Consider the following 16,374-nt stretch of genomic DNA (forward strand, 5'->3'; position numbering starts at 1 on the left):
GCCCAAAGGCCTTAGATATGGGGCTCAAGGGGGACACTTGGATGGGTTATTTGTAGCATGTGAGATGTTTATTAGAAGATTTAGTAACAGATGGACAGACAGACAACAGTGTGACCGAGACTCAGGCCCCTCATCACAGACAGCATAATGGGTTCCTATATATCTCTGAGGAAACGGAAGGGTTCAGCGAGGGCCTGAGGACCGGCCTCTGGTTCCCCATCAGGCAGTGCGGGAAGCGAAGTGTGGCTGGCTACCAGGAGGTCAAGCCTGAGAAATCCCTTCTCCAGATGAGAAATCCGAGGACCTGGAAGGCTGTTTGCTAGTGTTCACAGATCTTGCTTTCCATAGGGTGCCTGCCAGTGTCTGTGAGGCAGGGAAAGGGGACTGCAGGTACTGTGGTCGAGTGGCTGTCTGGTCTGGATTTCAACCCTTGTCAGTAGCCTCTGCTTAATCCTGCCGTATGCATTTCCCTCCATTGTCAAAGTTCACTCACCCCTTTTCCCTTCTCCATCCACTTTACTTCTCTTCTTCATTGTCTCCTGGGGATTAGCCCGGAACTGTCTTAGTTAGATTTCTAATGCAGTGAAGAGACACCATGACCACAGCAACTCTTATAAAGGAAAATGTTTAAGTGAGGTGGCGGCTTACCATTCAGAGGTTTAGTCCTTATTGCCATGGTGGGGAGCATGGTGGCTCGCAGGCAGGTATAGCGCTGGAGCTGAAAGTCCTACATCTTGATCATCAGGCAACAGGAAGTGAACTGAAACACTGGGCCTGGCGTGACCATATATGAGACCTCAAAGCCCACCTCCACACTTCCTCCAATAAGGCCATACCCATTCCAACAAGGCCACACCTCCTAATAGTGCCACTCCCTATGAGAATATGGGGGCCAATTACATTCAAACTACCACAACCTATGGCCTGCAATTCTGTCAGACTTGCTTTCCCGACTAGGTTGTTCATTTGTTTAGTTTTTTATTCACAAGTTCCACGCCTTCCTTGATTCATCCCCTTGTTTTTTGGTTTGTCCAGACAGGGTTTCTTTCTGTAACAGCCCTCACTGTCCTGGAATTAGCTCTGTGGACCAGGCTGCCCTTAAAACTCAGAAAGATCCTCTTGCCTGTGCCTCCCAAGTACTGGGATTAAAGGCATGAGTCTCAACCTCCTGGCTCATCCATACATTTAATTACTATTTACTGTTTCTCTAATATGTACAGTTCTCGGGTAGGAACTACAGAAGGAACTACATGTCAAATTCAGTGCTGTCCTACCATGGCAAGCACTGGCCCAGAGGCTGCCATAGAAACTGTCATTCTTGGGCTCCATTCCCCATGCTTGGGGTCAGGGATGAATTGGCCATAGACAGCAAGCCTCTAGACCTGGGTCGAGGCAGTAGGTGGCATTGACTTCCACAACTACTCTTTGAGGTTTGCTCCGTTTCACCCAAATAATAATGTTTAGGCCAAGGTGTGATGTGTATGTGTGTACTTGCACATACACTTAATAATTTTAGGTAGATATAAAATAATATGATTTCAGCCGGGCGGTGGTGGCGCATGCCTTTAATCCAAGTACTTGGGAGGCAGAGGCAGGTGGATCTCTGAGTTCGAGACCAGCCTGGTCTACAAAGCGAGTTCCAGGACAGCTAGGGGTGTTACACAGAGAAACCCTGTCTCAACCCCCCCCCCAAAAAAAATTATAGCCTTTTCAAATATCTTTAGTGTTATTTATCCTCTCCCTTTCTCTTCTGTGTTGTCCATCTTCCCTAATTAAAGGACAGCCCTCCACATGCCGTTTCCTAGAATTCCCCCTGGAGTGGTTTTCTTTTCACCCTCCTGGTTCCTGCATCCGCTCCAGGCTATATATTCACATCTGAGGATTTGGAGCTGGGAACCACACCTGAGAGAATATGTGACTTTTGTCTTTCTGGGTCTGGGCTACTTGACTCAAAATAATATCTAATCCCATCCAGTTGCCGGCACATTTCATGATTTGATTTTTCTTTATAGCCAAACAGTATTTCATTGTTTATATATTCCACATATTCTTTTCTTTCTTTTTTTTTTTTTTTTGGGGGGGGGTTTTGTCTTTTGTTTTGAGTTTTGTTTTTTCAAGACAGGGTTTCTCTGTGGCTTTGGAGCCTATCCTGGAACTAGCTCTTGTAGACCAGGCTGGTCTCGAACTTGCAGAGATCTGCCTGCCTCTGCCTCCCGAGTGCTGGGATTGAAGGTGTGCACCATCACCTTACTTTTTTTCTTTCTGTTTATTTGAGGCAAGGGCTGGCCAACCTTGAACTCACTTTTAAACCAGATAGGCCTTACACTCCCTTCCTTCTAAGTAGATGGAATAGTGGACCTGTGCCACCAGGTTTGCCAACGTGTGTTTTTTCTGTGCTCCAGCCTGGTGTTGTCATCTCTCGACTAGATTACCTAAGCACTGAGATGCTGTTTCCACAGATAAATAGGCGTTCAAATTGATGTTTCTGCAAAGAGATGAGTATTACGAGGCAATCAGTAGTCTGTAAGGTTAAGATATCTTTATTCAGATAAACACCAGCCAAACGCAAGCCAGAGCGTGCCAGGGGCAGCAAGGTAGGCAGGACAGAGAGAAGGGGCTCCCATCTGCCTTGCAGCCCTTTAAAAACCTATTACGCATCATCCTTACCTCACCTTGACCACTCCCTGACAGGCGTGGTCAGGCACACCTGTAGCCAGCCCTTAGGAGGCGTGGTTACGGTGTCTCCCTACAGAGAGTGCTGTCATCTTGCTCATACTTATAGGGAGGTTTTATCTGGTGTCACAGCTTCGTTTGTATTCTCACACCTATTCCTGAATAAGCTGCTTTATTTAATCACTGACATGACTGAGAAAAGAATTACTATGTATGTATGTATATTTATTTAATTTATATAAATATTTTTTGAGGTAGGGTTAATATTTTTTGAGCTAAGTAGCTCTGCCTGTCCTGTAACTATGTAGATGAGTAGCCTAGAGCTCACAAGTGTTATGTGTGGGGTGGGGCTGGGTGGGGGGACAATGACACATGACGGATGGGGACAGAGACTTGCCTGCATGAATGTTTGTGTGCTATCTGCATGCAGTGCCCATGGAAGTCAGAAGAGGGCATCAGATTCCTGGGAGTGGAGTTATTCCTGACTTGGTTAAGAATTTTATTTCATAATAGTGTTGAGTCCCTACTACATACTACATAGTTCACATAGGTATTTCCATGTAATCATTATATCTTCTCTTATTGTCTCATCTTGTTTTATTGAGACAGGGTTTTGTTTTATAACCCAGGCTTGTGAAGCTCTGTGGCTCAGGCTGGCTTGAACTCACAGCAGCTCTTTTCTCAGCCTCAGGAGCCCTTCAATGACAAGTGTGAGCCACCACACCTGGCTTTCTCATCTATTTTGTTTATTGTTTTAAAATTTTTGTTATTTATTTGTATGACTGTTTTGCCTCCCGTGTATGTATGTGCACAGTGTACATGCCTGGTGCCCACAGAAGTCAGAAGAGGGCATTGGATCCCCGGAATTGGAGATATAGACATTTGGGAGCCTCCATGTGTATACTGGGAATTGAACCTGGGTCCTCTGCAAGAGCAACAAATGCTCTTAACTGCTGAGCCTCTCTCTGACTTCTTTATTGTTTTTTTTTTTTTTTAAATTTCCCAAGACAGGGTTTCTCTGTGTAGCCCTGGCTGTCCTAGAACTAGCTCTGTAGACCAGGCTGTCCCTCAATTCAGAGATTTGTGCTGGGGGATATTCGATCACACTGTGAACCTGAAGTTTGCATTTGTGTTAAATAAAATTAACCTTGGGTCAGGAGGCTGAGTTAGCAACTTAGTTGGCAGAAGGTAATCATAGAGCCTCAGAGGGCATCTGGAAGAGACAGAGAGATGCACCAGAAGGAGTCGGGAAGGATTTGGGAGTGACTGTTTTTTTTTGTTTGGCAAAGCGGAAGGATGCTTCTTTTCAGAGATACCAGCAAGGAGAGGTTAGCTAGTTGCTACTCAGCCTCTCTGAGCTAATAAACTGGAGTTTTCACCCCAAACTTATTTCTAAATAGAATGATAGAGATTTAGTTAAAGCTGCCTTTAGCATCAGCAACAAAGCCGGTGCTGTGGGCTGCTGCCAGAGAAACAGCCCGGTAACTGCTGAGTGGTAATTGGTGGCTGAAATAGCAGTAGATTCAGGTGCAGCCACTGTGCTGAGGTTAAAACAGCAGATTTGTCTGCCTCTGCCTCCCCAGTGTTGGGATCAAAGGTGACCCTGATATGAGGTTTAACCTACATGTATGCATGTGTGTCACATGCATGTCTGGTGGCCATGGAGGCCAGAAAAGGGCTGCTATTCTAGAACTGGGGTTACAGGCAGTTACGACCACCATGTGGGTGCTGGGAACAGAACCTGGGTCCTTTGCAAGTTTCCTAACCACTGGACCGTATTTTCAGCCTCATTTTTTTTTTTTTTTTTTTTTTTTTTTTTAAATACAGATTCTCATAAAACCCAGACTGGCTTCAAACTCAGGATGACTTTGAACTCCTGAGCCTCCTGTCTTCATTTCCTGAGTGCTGAGCTTATCAGTGTATGCCATCTCAACCAGCTGACCATCATGTAGTTTTTAAAAAATCAATTTAGTTCTCCCATGCTTGTATCATATCTACCTAATTGAATTTTCCTGTCTCACAAACAATAGAAAAGCAAGTGATCACTTGTATATTTTCTTTTAGTCCTGGAATCAAGATGTGAGGCCCAGAAATTGTTTTTGAAGAAGGAGCTTTATGAAATAGAGTCAGCACAGTGGGAGATAATGAGAAAACTCACAAGACAGGACCTTCAGTGTCCTAGTCTCAGCGGTGCCTGGGAGTGGAGTGGCCAGTGTGCGAGACGGCATGGATCTCAGGAGAGACAATTCAGTGAACTGGTAATCAGTCGTGAAGACACGCCCACCCTCAGTCAGTATCCATCCTTCAGGCTGCAGCAAATCCTTAAGAATAAAGAGAAATATTGTGCAAGTAAAGAAAATAGGAAACGCTATAAACATGCCTCACGGTTTACTACTCATCAAATCATTCGTACCATCGAGAAACCGTATGAATGTAAGGACTGTGGCAAGACCTTTAGACACCCCTCAGGACTTACTCATCATCACAAAATTCACACTGGGAAGAAACCCTTCGAATGTAAGGAGTGTGGAAAGACGTTTATCTGTGGCTCCGACCTGACGCGACATCACAGAATTCACACTGGTGAGAAGCCTTATGAGTGTAAGGACTGTGGAAAAGCCTTTAGTAGTGGTTCCAATTTTACTCGCCATCAGAGAATTCACACCGGGGAGAAGCCTTATGAGTGTAAGGAGTGTGGGAAGGCCTTTAGTAGTGGTTCCAATTTTACTCAACATCAGAGAATCCATACTGGAGAGAAGCCCTATGAATGTAAGGAGTGTGGCAATGCCTTTAGTCAGAGCTCACAGCTTATTAAACATCAAAGGATACACACTGGGGAGAAACCCTATGAATGTAAGGAGTGTGAAAAGGCTTTCCGGTCTGGTTCTGACCTCACGAGACATCAGAGAATCCATACTGGAGAGAAACCCTACGAATGTAAGATTTGTGGGAAAGCCTATTCTCAGAGCTCACAACTCATCAGTCATCATAGAATCCATGCTGGTAAGAAAGCCTATAAATACGAGGACTGCGGAAAGAACTTTAACTACGACTCACAGCTTATTCAGCATCAAAACATATATTGGTGATAAACAAAAACACACAAGCTGTACGTGAAGACTCAAAGCTATCCGATAGTCTACCTTTGAAATCCCTCTAGACTGAAGAATGTAGAAACAGTTTACTTGTTGACCTCAGCTTGTTCATCTGAAGAAAATTCATATTGGAGAGTTGCCCTATGAATATAATATATTCTGGAGGCCTTTTAGTAACTTCCTATTTCTTCATTCAGTCTGCACATCATTGAAAACAATCCTTTGACCTTAAACATCAGAATTCATGTAGCAATATAATCATGGTTTTCGTTGTTTCCTTAGGGTTTTTTTTATATCTATAATTGTCACATTAACATTTTAATCCATCTTTACAAACCTTTTCTGTTAGTATCGGAGTTTACAAAATACCTTGATTTTCAAAGTTAACGGAAGTGCCCTTTTTAATTTGAAAGGTGGTTTATTCTTTGGCTTTTTATAAATCATGCTCTTGTAAGCATGTTCACAAAGAATTTTTAGCTTTGACAAAACACATTACAAAAGCAACTTGAAGAGTTTGTCCCTGCAGTAGGATCATGGCCCCACAATAGCAGCTGCCTGGGGTTATCTTCGAGACCCCCAACCGAGCCAGACTGAGAGATCAAGAAGAACTTCAGACGGAGCCAGATAATGGAGTGGAGTTGGCTTTATTAAAAACAGGAAGCAAGTGTTCCAAGAGAGGAAGAGTAGAGCTCACCTGCTAGGAGATGTGCCTCTAGGGGAGAGTCACTCACACAGTTAGGTGCTTACAGTGAGAACCTAGGGGATCTTGGTGGCTCTCAAGTTACATCTGAAAAGACTGCTAAGAAAGCAACTCCTTTCTAACATTACCCCCAAAGTGTCATTTGTAACAAGGTTAAGAGTTAGAGAATTTTATAGCTGGGCATGATTGTTTAATCCCAACAATTCAGGGGGCAGAGGCAGGTGGGTCTCTGTGAGTTCGAGGCCAGCCTTGTCTATAGATGAGTTACAGGACAGACAGGGCCACACAGAGAAACCTTGTCTCAAAAAAAAAAAAAAAAAGAAAAGAAAAGAAAAGAAAAGTTCAAAGGAGTTTTTCTCAATAAATGAAGTTGTATGGTGGTTGGTTTATGAGGAGAATCACTTAGATATAGACAAAAGAATGCTAGGAACATGAGGGTTATGCGTCATTTAAAGCCCCAGTGAGCACAGCCTAATTGCTGTTGATACCTTGATGGAGATGGCTTCTTGGAACAGTACCAACTGGCACGAAGGTGGAGCAATTTTCTTTAAAGTTTTATTAGTTTATTTTGTGTGTCTGGGTGTTTTACTTGCGCATATATATATGTATGTGTACCAACAGTGTGCCTGGTGCCCGAGGCCTGAAGAAAAGCATCGGAGCCCCTGAAACAGTTTCCAAATGGTTGTGAGCCATCATGGGAGTGCTGGCAACAGAACCAGGCCCTATATAAGAGTAGCCAGTACTCTTAACTGCTGAGCCATCTCTCACCCGAAAGCAGACTTTATTTGCTGACTTTGACAAGATGAACTTTGTTTTTTTGTTTGTTTGTTTGTTTTGTTTTGTATTGTTTTTCGAGACAGGGTTTCTCCGTGGCTTTGGAGGTTGTCCTGGAACTCACTTTGTAGATCAGGCTGACCTCGAACTCACAGAGATCCACCTGCCTCTGCCTCCCAAGTGCTGGGATTAAAGATGTGTGCTACTACTGCCTGGCTAAGATGAACTTTGGAAAGCACATATTTTTATTGCCAGTTATGTCCCTGCCAGTGGAGTCTGAAGTCTGTGGGCATTGGGAACAGATCAAGTCTCTGGAGTAGGTTGTCTTTCCTCTCCAAGCCTCGTCTCCTGAGGTTCCCTATCTATGTTGCTGTGGGGTTCAGTGTGGCTCACTGTTTGAGGGCACAGTTTGGCAGGACAGGAATGGCAAAAGGTTTATGAGGTTACTGTCCACATTGAGTCTGCAATCAGGAAGCAGAAAGATGAACACAAGTGTCTAGCTTGCTTAAAAAACTTTGTTTAGATGTATGTGTATGCTTTGCCTACAATGGATGAATGCACCGAATGTGCTTACAGATTATTGTAAGCCACCATGTTGGTGTTGGGAATAACCTGGGTCCTCTGTAAGAATAGCAAGTACTCTTAGCTATTGAACCATCTCCAACCCACAGACACCACACCACCACCACCCAAATGCCCCTTTTTAGTTCAGGGTGTGTCTTCCTACTTGAGTTGGAAGCTGTCTGAGTTGGAAGAGTCCTGCCTGATTGCCAAAGTCTTTGGGTTTTTTGTTGTTGTCAAGACGGGCAACATCTTACTCTTCCAATCCCAGACTCCCAGACATCTTGTGATTCTAAATCTCAAGTTGACAATCAACGTTAGTGGCCCTTCATGGTGGCACAAGGGAGTCAGAGGACTCCCTTGTTCTACAGAGTAAGTTCTAGGATAGCCAGGACTACACAGAGAAAGCCCGTCTTGACAACAACAAAAAACCCAAAGACTTTGGCAATCAGGCAGGACTCTGATCTTGACAGTGTTTTATTGTGCTACTGATAAGTCATTTTAAGTGCCTCCTAGGGACTTTGTTTCAGATACTTTGTCATGACACATGCTTAAATACACCCCCAGTGGGCATTCTTCCTAGGCATTTCTTTGTTTTTGTTTTATGTGTGTGAGTGTCTTCATGTATGTGTATGTACCACTGATTGGTGATCTTGAATTGTAGTTAAGGATGGTTACGAGCCATCATATGGTGCTGAGACTGAACTCGGATTTTCTGTAAGACCAATGGACCAGCTTCTCAACTCCATTGTTTATTCTATCTGTCTATCTCTATCTGTCTGTCTGTCTATCTATCTATCTATCTATCTATCTATCTATCTATCTATCTATCTATCTATGGAGACAGGGTCTTTCTATATAACCCCAGCTATCCTGGAACTCACTGTGTAGACCAGACTGGCCTCAAACACACAAATCTGTCTGCCTCTGCCTCCTGATTGTGAGTGCAGGATTAAAGGCATGTGCCACCATGCCTGGTCCAACATTTTATTTTTTTCTGTTTTAGTGTTTGTGCAACAGTCTTGCTGTGGAGGTCATGGGGAGCTGGTTCTCTCCTTCTACTATGGGCTTCCCAGGTAATGAACAGCAAGCTGCACTGAGCCATCTCCTTGGTTTAAATGCTATTAATTTTAACTATAGCAATGAGACAGCGCGTTTTCCTTATGGAAGATTTAAACATTAAGACAAACATCTTTTGACTGCACACTGCACCCATTTCTTTTCCCAGAGTGTAGTCATCAGTTCTTTATTTAGATGGCAAGTTTTCAGTTTCAGATCAGAAGTCATTTTTAAAATTACATTTATTTCATGCATGTGTATATGAGCAACAACATATTACTGTGTGGAGGCCAAATGATAACTTGTAGGAGTTGGTTCTCTTCCAGTGTGTGAGTCCTGGGGATTGAACTCGGGATCTCAGCTTGTTAGCAAGTACTTTTAATTTCATATGCCGCATGATGTCACCTGGCTGGTTTCAGACTCTCGGGTTCAATTGATCTTCCCATCTCTGTCCCCAGAGTAGATGGGACTACATCACGCTCATCTTAAACTATCTGGCAGGTGGGTTGGCTTATTTGCTGAGACACGGTACCCCACTTTGTGTCCCAGTCTGGCTTCAAACTCAGTACCTCTGCCCAGACTCAAGTGCTGAGGTTACAGGCTCAGCTAGGGCCCTTTGGGTTTTGGGTTGTTTTCTGTTTATTTGTTTTTGTTTTTTTAAGGCAGGGTTTCTCTGTAGTCCTGGCTGTCCTGGAACTTGCTCTGTAGACCAGGCCAGCTTTGAAACTAGAGATCCACCTACCACTGCCCCTCCCCCCAAGTGCTGGGATTATGATCATTCATTGTTTTAAAGAGTTTTATTTTTAGTGGATGCTATCGAGTGGGAATGATTATACCACCTAGCCCAATGTTTATTAGAATGAAGTTAGTTAGGATTGGTGGGGCTTAGGGTTGTGCCTGACAGTAACAGGCTGTAATGTATGTTAGTCACTGCTTTCTATTCACTGTTACCACTTTCTATTGAAAGGCTTAATTTCCTGCAGATCGTATTCTTAGGGAATATAATTAAAGATGATGAATGAATCAAAAGTTTAATCATCGCTTTTATTGTATGTATTTGAGACCATGTTTTATTCCATAGACCTGGCTGGCTTGGAATTCACTGTGTAACTTAGACTCGTCTCGAACTGTGTACGATCCTTCTGCATTGCAAGTTTTGAGATTACAGGCATCTGTCAACACAATTTTTTTTTTTGACAATTCAAAAAATACAGCAACTTACTTAGCTATTAGCTGTTCTTACGTACTACCTATTATGAATTAGAGGTTGTCAGCTAAATCTGGTCAGTTACATGCTGGTGAACACCTAACAACTAAGAACAGCTAATAGCCAAGCTTTATTATTATTTTTTATAATTTTAAGCTTATTATATTTAATGTAGCACTGGATGGTCTGGAACTCACAACATACAGACCAGACTGGCCTCCGACTCCATAGAGATCCTCCTGCCTCAAAGTCCTGGAACTAAGGGCATCTTCCGCCACACCCATCCAATTTGAAACTAGTAATTTTACCTAGTAAGGTAAATCGAAGAAATGCCTTGTGGCTAGTAAAGAAACAAGGAAACAGAAGGCAAGAGAAGGGCTTGGTGGTGGTGGTGCATGCCTTTAATTGCAGCACGTGGGAGGCAGAGGCAGGCGGACCTCTGTGATTTGAGGCCAGCCTGGTCTACTAAACAAGTTTTAGGACAGTGGGGGCAGTTACACAGAGAAACATTGTCTCAAAAAACCAAAAAGGCAAGGGGGGAAAATCAGTGATGTTAAATTTGAATTAGGCTATCAGAATGCACTCATGCTGCCTTAGTTTCTTGTTTTGCTTTAACAAAGGAAAAAGTCCCTGGTCAAGAAATAAAGGTATTGGCTGGAGAGATGGCTCAGTGGTTAAGAGCACTATCTGCCCATAGGACCTAGGTTCAATTCCCAGCACCCACATGGCAGCTCCTAGCTCTCTAACTCCAGTTCTAGGAGGCCCTACACTCTCACATGCTCGCAGGCCATACCCCAATGCACATAAAATAAAAATCAGTAAAAAGCTGGGTGGTGGTGTTTTGCTCCTTTGCACTCAGGATGCAGAGGCAGGTGGGTCTCGAGGCCAGCTTGGTCTACAGAGTGAGTTCCAGGACCTCAAGCGCTACACAGAGAAACCCTGTCTCAGAAAAACAAAAACAAAAAGGGAAAGAATGGTATATGATTCCTTGATCCTGGACTGTCAGCTCTAGTCATAATGCCTCCCTTATTTGTCTTATTTTTTTCTTAGTCTAGAGTTTCTCAAATCTGAGCAATGCCCTCTTCAGCGCCTAGGAAAACTGAACTGCTCTTGCAGTGGACCATGGGATTGTGTTCCCGGCACCCACAGGGTGGCTCACAAGCATCCGTGGTGACCTCCGTGGCGATGCATGTACGTACATTGTGCAAAACAGCCATACACACAGAGTGAGTGTTAAACAATAAACAAAAACCTTAACCTGATTCCCCGGGGCAGAAGCAAACTGCTACACGATAGGCGTTTCCTTTAAAAATCTTACTCTCGGACCCATCCATTGGCAGTCACCTCCACAACAAGCCAGAAGAAAACCAGCCTTTTCCTCAGATCCTTAGCAAAGCTGGGGTCCCTGCGCCTCCCGGAGCCCCGCATCCCACAACTAAACTTAGGGAGTGTCTGGCCCCCTTGCTGCTGGCACGGCGGCGCCTGCGCACTGGCGCCTGCGGCTGCCCCTCCCAGCAGCCCCCGCGCGCGCAGCGCTCCTGGCCCTCGGGGGTCTGGGGACAGTCACTGGTGTGGGCGCTGTCACCTCTGCGGCGCCAGCTCGGCGCCTGTGTCCTGGTCCCGCGCGCGGGCGGACTAGGGAAGGCTCTGCGGGGTAGGTAAGGGGTACAGGGAGGGGCTGTGTGGGGACGGCCGGGGCGAGCTGAGCCTGCTGGGCTGGGCTGGGCTGGGCGTGGCAGGCTGGCACCGGGGTCACCGGCTGCGTGGGGACGACCACAGCGCGATGGCATCTGTGTGCAGGAACGGGATGCAGGCGGCTTGTGTGAGCCGGCGGGGCGGGGCGGGGCGGGGCGGGGCGCGCGCGGAGGGTGTGGTGCTGGCCCCCGGGCAGCAGCTGCGGGGTAGCCCCAGCAGCCCCAGCCATCCACCTGAGCGCCGCAAAGGACTCCCTCCCGGAGAACAAAGCAGGGAAGAGAACGGTAGATCTGAACAGAGCAGGGAAGAGAACGGTAGATCTGAACGACCCCGGCCCCCACCGGCCCCCGCCGGCTCCCTGGGGTTGCCCCCAGCACATCAGACAGGCCGGGACACAGGACACAGCCACGCACCGGGCCGCTATTGTCAACTCGCCATTCCAGCTTCTGAGAGCCCGGAGAGGACAGTGAGTGGTGCTCTCTCCTCCCATGTGTGAGTGACACATGGTAGGGACGGGCGGGACTGCGTGTGTCCTGTGCTTGGATTTAACCGGGCTGCATAAGGCTCCAAGAAAAGTTTGCACGTTAAGATCCTCTCTTACCCGGTCCTGCTGAAGTCTTACTTAAAGCGCTCCCAGGAACGGGAGGAGCAAACTACTCTTGCCTGTTAAGGGAATCGAATGTTACCTCTTCGATCTGTAAATTTTTTTTTTCCCCCGAGACAGGGTTTCTCTGTGTAGCTTTGGAGCCTATCCTGGAACTCACTCTGGAGACCAGGCTGGCCTCGAACTCACAGAGATCCGCCTGCCTCTGCCTCCCGAGTGCTGGGATTAAAGGGGTGCGCCGTCACCACGTGATGTTTTTTATTTTTAATACTATGTTGTAGGACTATTAAAATAGTTGCTGATACTTCATAAATACCAAATGCTTAGTAAACATTAGCTGTTTATTAGGGTGGAGATTTGGGGCGATTTCTCCATTGGGGGAGTGGTGTATATGCGTATCTACTTAATTGTGATGTTCATTTCTTTTTAAGATTGACCGTCGTCTTAGTTGTGTGTATGAACACGTGAGTGCTGGTGCCCACAGAGACCAGAGGCGTGGGATGGGATCCTCTGGGAGCTGGGGTTAAGGGTAGTTATGAGTCACCAGAGGCAGGTGCTGGGAATTGAATTCAGGTCCTCTGCAAGAGCAAAATGCACTCTTTTTTGTTGTTTGTTTTTTTTTGAGACAGGGTTTCTCTGTGTAACAGCCCTGGCTGTCCTGGAACTCACTCTGTAGACCAGGCTGGCCTCGAACTCACAGAGATCCACCTGCCTCTACCTTCTAAGTGCTGGGATTAAAGGCGTGCACCACTAACACTTGGCACAAAATGCACTCTTAACCACTGAGCCGTTTCTCCAGCCCTCATTCCCTTGTTTCTTTTTTGTGTTACTGTTTGAAAGAATGTTGGCCAGGGGATTGGCTCAGTGGGTAAAGGAGCTTGCTGTCAAGCCTGAGGCGTGAGTTTGATCCCAGAACCCACATAATGGAAGAAGAGAACAGACTCTTGGCAAGTTGTCTGACATCCACGTGTGCCATGGCATCCATGTGTCCACCCACCCACACATCACATACATGCGCACAAATCACGGTAATTACAGTACAACTGTTAGTACCTGAATTTGTTACTTAGCAACATGTAACATCTCTATCTTTCCTGTTAAAGATACCTATCATTTTATTTTACTTTGGTTTTCCAAAACAGGATTTCTCTGTGTAGCTCTGACTGTTCTGGCACTTGCTCTGGAGACCAGGCTGGTCTTGAACTCACAGAGATCCGCCTGCCTCTGCCGCCCGAGTGCTGGGATTAAAGGCGTGCGCCACCACTGCTCAGCCAATATGCATCATTTTAAAATGGCAGGTTTCTTTTTATCCTATAGATGCTGTATTACTTATCCAGTCTCTTTCCTATTAAAGGATATTTGGTTTTTTTTTTTACAGCCTTTTTTCCCCTGTATGGACAATGTCTTTCAATGTATCCCATCATTTATTTATTTATATGTGTGGATGTGTGTTTGTATGTGTGAACCATAGAATGTGTATAGAGGTCAGAGGACAACTTGTGGGAGTCATTCTCTCCTTCTGCCGTGTGACTGAACTCTAGGGCTCTCACCTTGGTCACCATGAATCTTGGTGGCAAGTATCTTTACTGGCTGAGCCTCCTGGCAGCATACTTTGAGGTGTATCTTTGATGATCGTAAATATAATTGTTTCCTTCAGTCCTCAGAGTAGAAGTTCTGAGTCAAAGGGTTTGCATGGATTAAATGCTTCTTGTACATACTTTTAATTCCATCTTTGGCAAACAGGCTAGAATGTCCATTTCCTCATATTCTTGATAATGTAAGCATTGATGCTCTCTTCTTTTAATTTTTAAGAGTTATTTAATTATATATATACACAGTATTCTACCTGCATGTATGCCTGCACACCAGAAGAGGGCACCAGATCTCATTATAGATAGCTGTGAGCCACCATGTGGTTGCTGGGAATTGAACTCAGGACCTCTGGAAGAGCAGTCAGTGCTCTTAACCTCTGAGCCATCTCTTAAGCCAAAAGGAATGATATTCTTTTTTCTTTTTTTTTTTTTGGTTGTTTTTTGAGACAGGGTTTCTCTGTGTAGCTTTGTTTGGAGCCTATCCTGGCACTCGTTCTGGAGACCAGGCTGGTCTTGAACTCACAGAGATCCACCTGCCTCTGCCTCCCTAGTGCTGGGATTAAAGGTATGTGCCACCAACATCTGGCTAAGCATTGATATTCTTAAAGTGCGATTTTATATCCTGGTAGCTTGATATCCCTTCTGTTGTCTAATGAATCATAAGTTCCAAGTCTCTGTCATTGGAGCAGGGATTTCTGGGTTTCACAAGCTAGGGCTAGGACTGAATGAGAGCCAGCTTTGTGGTGAGAATAAGGGTTCCTTCCATGTGTAGCTATGCTGCTTCCCAACTTTCAATTTCTACAAGTCTGATTTAATTTCTTTTGTTGTGGGGTTTCTGATCTATTGCAAGAATAAAATATACTAGATAGCAATCCCAAAGATACAATAATGTAAAAAACATCCATGAATATTAGGGGTGGTGTTGCATGCCTGTAATCTCTGCAGGGGGAGGCAGGAGGAAATAGATTGGCTGTGGGCAGGCTGAGTAACAGTTTCCTGGTGTCATGGCTGCCAGGCTTGGTGCTTAGGAATTTCTTTACTTATGTCTGGTGAATACAGGTGTGTTTTCAAAACTTTGAAGGAGATTGGATAAAATGTTGTGGTCCTATGTGGAAAGGTCATTTGGGGACTTCTGAAGCCAATCTCATCTCATGGACTTGTTTTCCTCCCCCAGCTCTGGCCTCAGTGGACTCCACTTCTGAGAAATAATTTCAAGGAAGACTGATGAACTTCTAAACCATGGCCCGAGTAAGTTAGCTGTCCATATCGTCTTTCTGGAAACACTGTCAGGTGAAGGTCCTGTGAACACTTCTCTTTTTGAAAATTCTTTATTTTATTTTAAAGATTTTATTTATTTATTATGTATACAACATTACAACATTCTGCTTCCATGTATACCTGCACACCAGAAGAGGGCACCAGATCTCATAACGGATGGTTGTGAGCCACCATGTGGTTGCTGGGAATTGAACTCAGGACCTCTGGAAGAGCAGTCAGTGCTCTTAACCTCTGAGCTGTCTCTCCAGCCCTGAAAATTCTTTTTATGTGTATGTGTGTTTATATATGCACCATATATATGAGTATGTATATATATACATATACACCACGAGTTCCAGAGTCCAAGGAGGCCGGAAGAAGGTGTCGGATCCCCTGGAATTGCAGTTAAAGCTATAAGCCACCATGTTGGCATTGGGAACCTGACCCAGGTTCTCTGTGAGAGTAGTGAGTACCCTAATGGCCGAGCCTTCTCTCCAGACACGAAGCAACATTTTTTTTTTTTTATTGTGAAACTTACATCAGAACCCATCCAGGACCTTCCTCTCAGTTGTTTCAAATCTATTGAGGGAAGGACACAGGCGTTGTCTTTCAGCATCTATAAGCTGATGAGAGAGAATGGGGCCATTTGCCTATGCATAGGAGACTCTTGAGCGTTCCTAGGCTTCAGTTTTCTAAGTGTATAAATTGCTGTTGTTCCCAGGTGTTGGTAGTGCACTTCCTTAATCCCAGCACTTGGGAGGCAGGTGGATCTCTGTGAGTTTGGGGCCAGCCTGGTCTACAGAGGGCATCTAGGGATGCGTAGGGAAACCCTGTCTTGACAACCACTAAACAAGCAAACAAATAAATGTGCTGTTGTTTGGCTTCAGCTAAGATAGGACGAGATCTTGTGGATTTAGGCATGGGCAGGGATGTGTCCGAAACTGGAATTCAGAGAGATTGAGGATCTTTACTAGGAATCCCTAAGAGCCCAGGAGCAGTGTGACATTTGCAGTAAAATGGGTTATGCTAGGATTAGCACTTATTACCTCCATTGCTCAGCATTTATGTGGTTGCTTGACGCTGAACTCTGGTAAGCACACTACCCACTGAGCCATTTCTCTAGTCCCTGATTTCTCTTGAAGACAGTATTGGAGCTA

At 45.0% G+C, this 16,374-nt stretch overlaps 3 protein-coding genes and 1 pseudogene across 8 annotated transcripts in view; 3 read left to right on the top strand and 1 right to left on the bottom strand.

The window, feature by feature from the left end:
- Window positions 1-7,034, top strand: part of Znf566 (zinc finger protein 566) — a 34,081-nt gene extending 27,047 nt beyond the window's left edge. Inside the window, exon 6 of the mRNA XM_035449283.1 lies at window positions 4,738-7,034. Within this exon, the coding sequence (XP_035305174.1) occupies window positions 4,738-5,762 (1,025 nt within the window). The 3' untranslated portion in view covers window positions 5,763-7,034. The remainder of the gene's footprint in view (window positions 1-4,737) is intronic.
- Window positions 1-16,374, bottom strand: part of LOC103161319 (zinc finger protein 383) — a 326,635-nt gene that overhangs the window by 65,798 nt on the left and 244,463 nt on the right. The window lies entirely within an intron of this gene.
- LOC103164078 (zinc finger protein 82) overlaps window positions 1-16,374 on the top strand; it is a 31,851-nt gene that overhangs the window by 458 nt on the left and 15,019 nt on the right. For 2 of the 6 annotated variants that reach the window (XM_035449270.1, XM_035449272.1), the window contains exon 2: window positions 11,120-11,260. In XM_035449270.1, coding sequence (XP_035305161.1) covers window positions 11,144-11,260 — 117 coding nt within the window. In that variant the 5' untranslated portion in view covers window positions 11,120-11,143. Of the gene's footprint in view, window positions 1-8,809; window positions 8,880-11,119; window positions 11,261-15,134; window positions 15,209-16,374 lie in introns of those variants that run through there. The other 4 variants (XM_035449274.1, XM_035449275.1, XM_035449273.1 and 1 more) reach the window with 3 other exon arrangements.
- Window positions 1,248-1,371, top strand: LOC113837644 (annotated as a pseudogene).

The sequence above is a fragment of the Cricetulus griseus genome, chromosome 9, assembly GCF_003668045.3.
Source record: "Cricetulus griseus strain 17A/GY chromosome 9, alternate assembly CriGri-PICRH-1.0, whole genome shotgun sequence".
Taxonomy (NCBI): domain Eukaryota; kingdom Metazoa; phylum Chordata; class Mammalia; order Rodentia; family Cricetidae; genus Cricetulus; species Cricetulus griseus.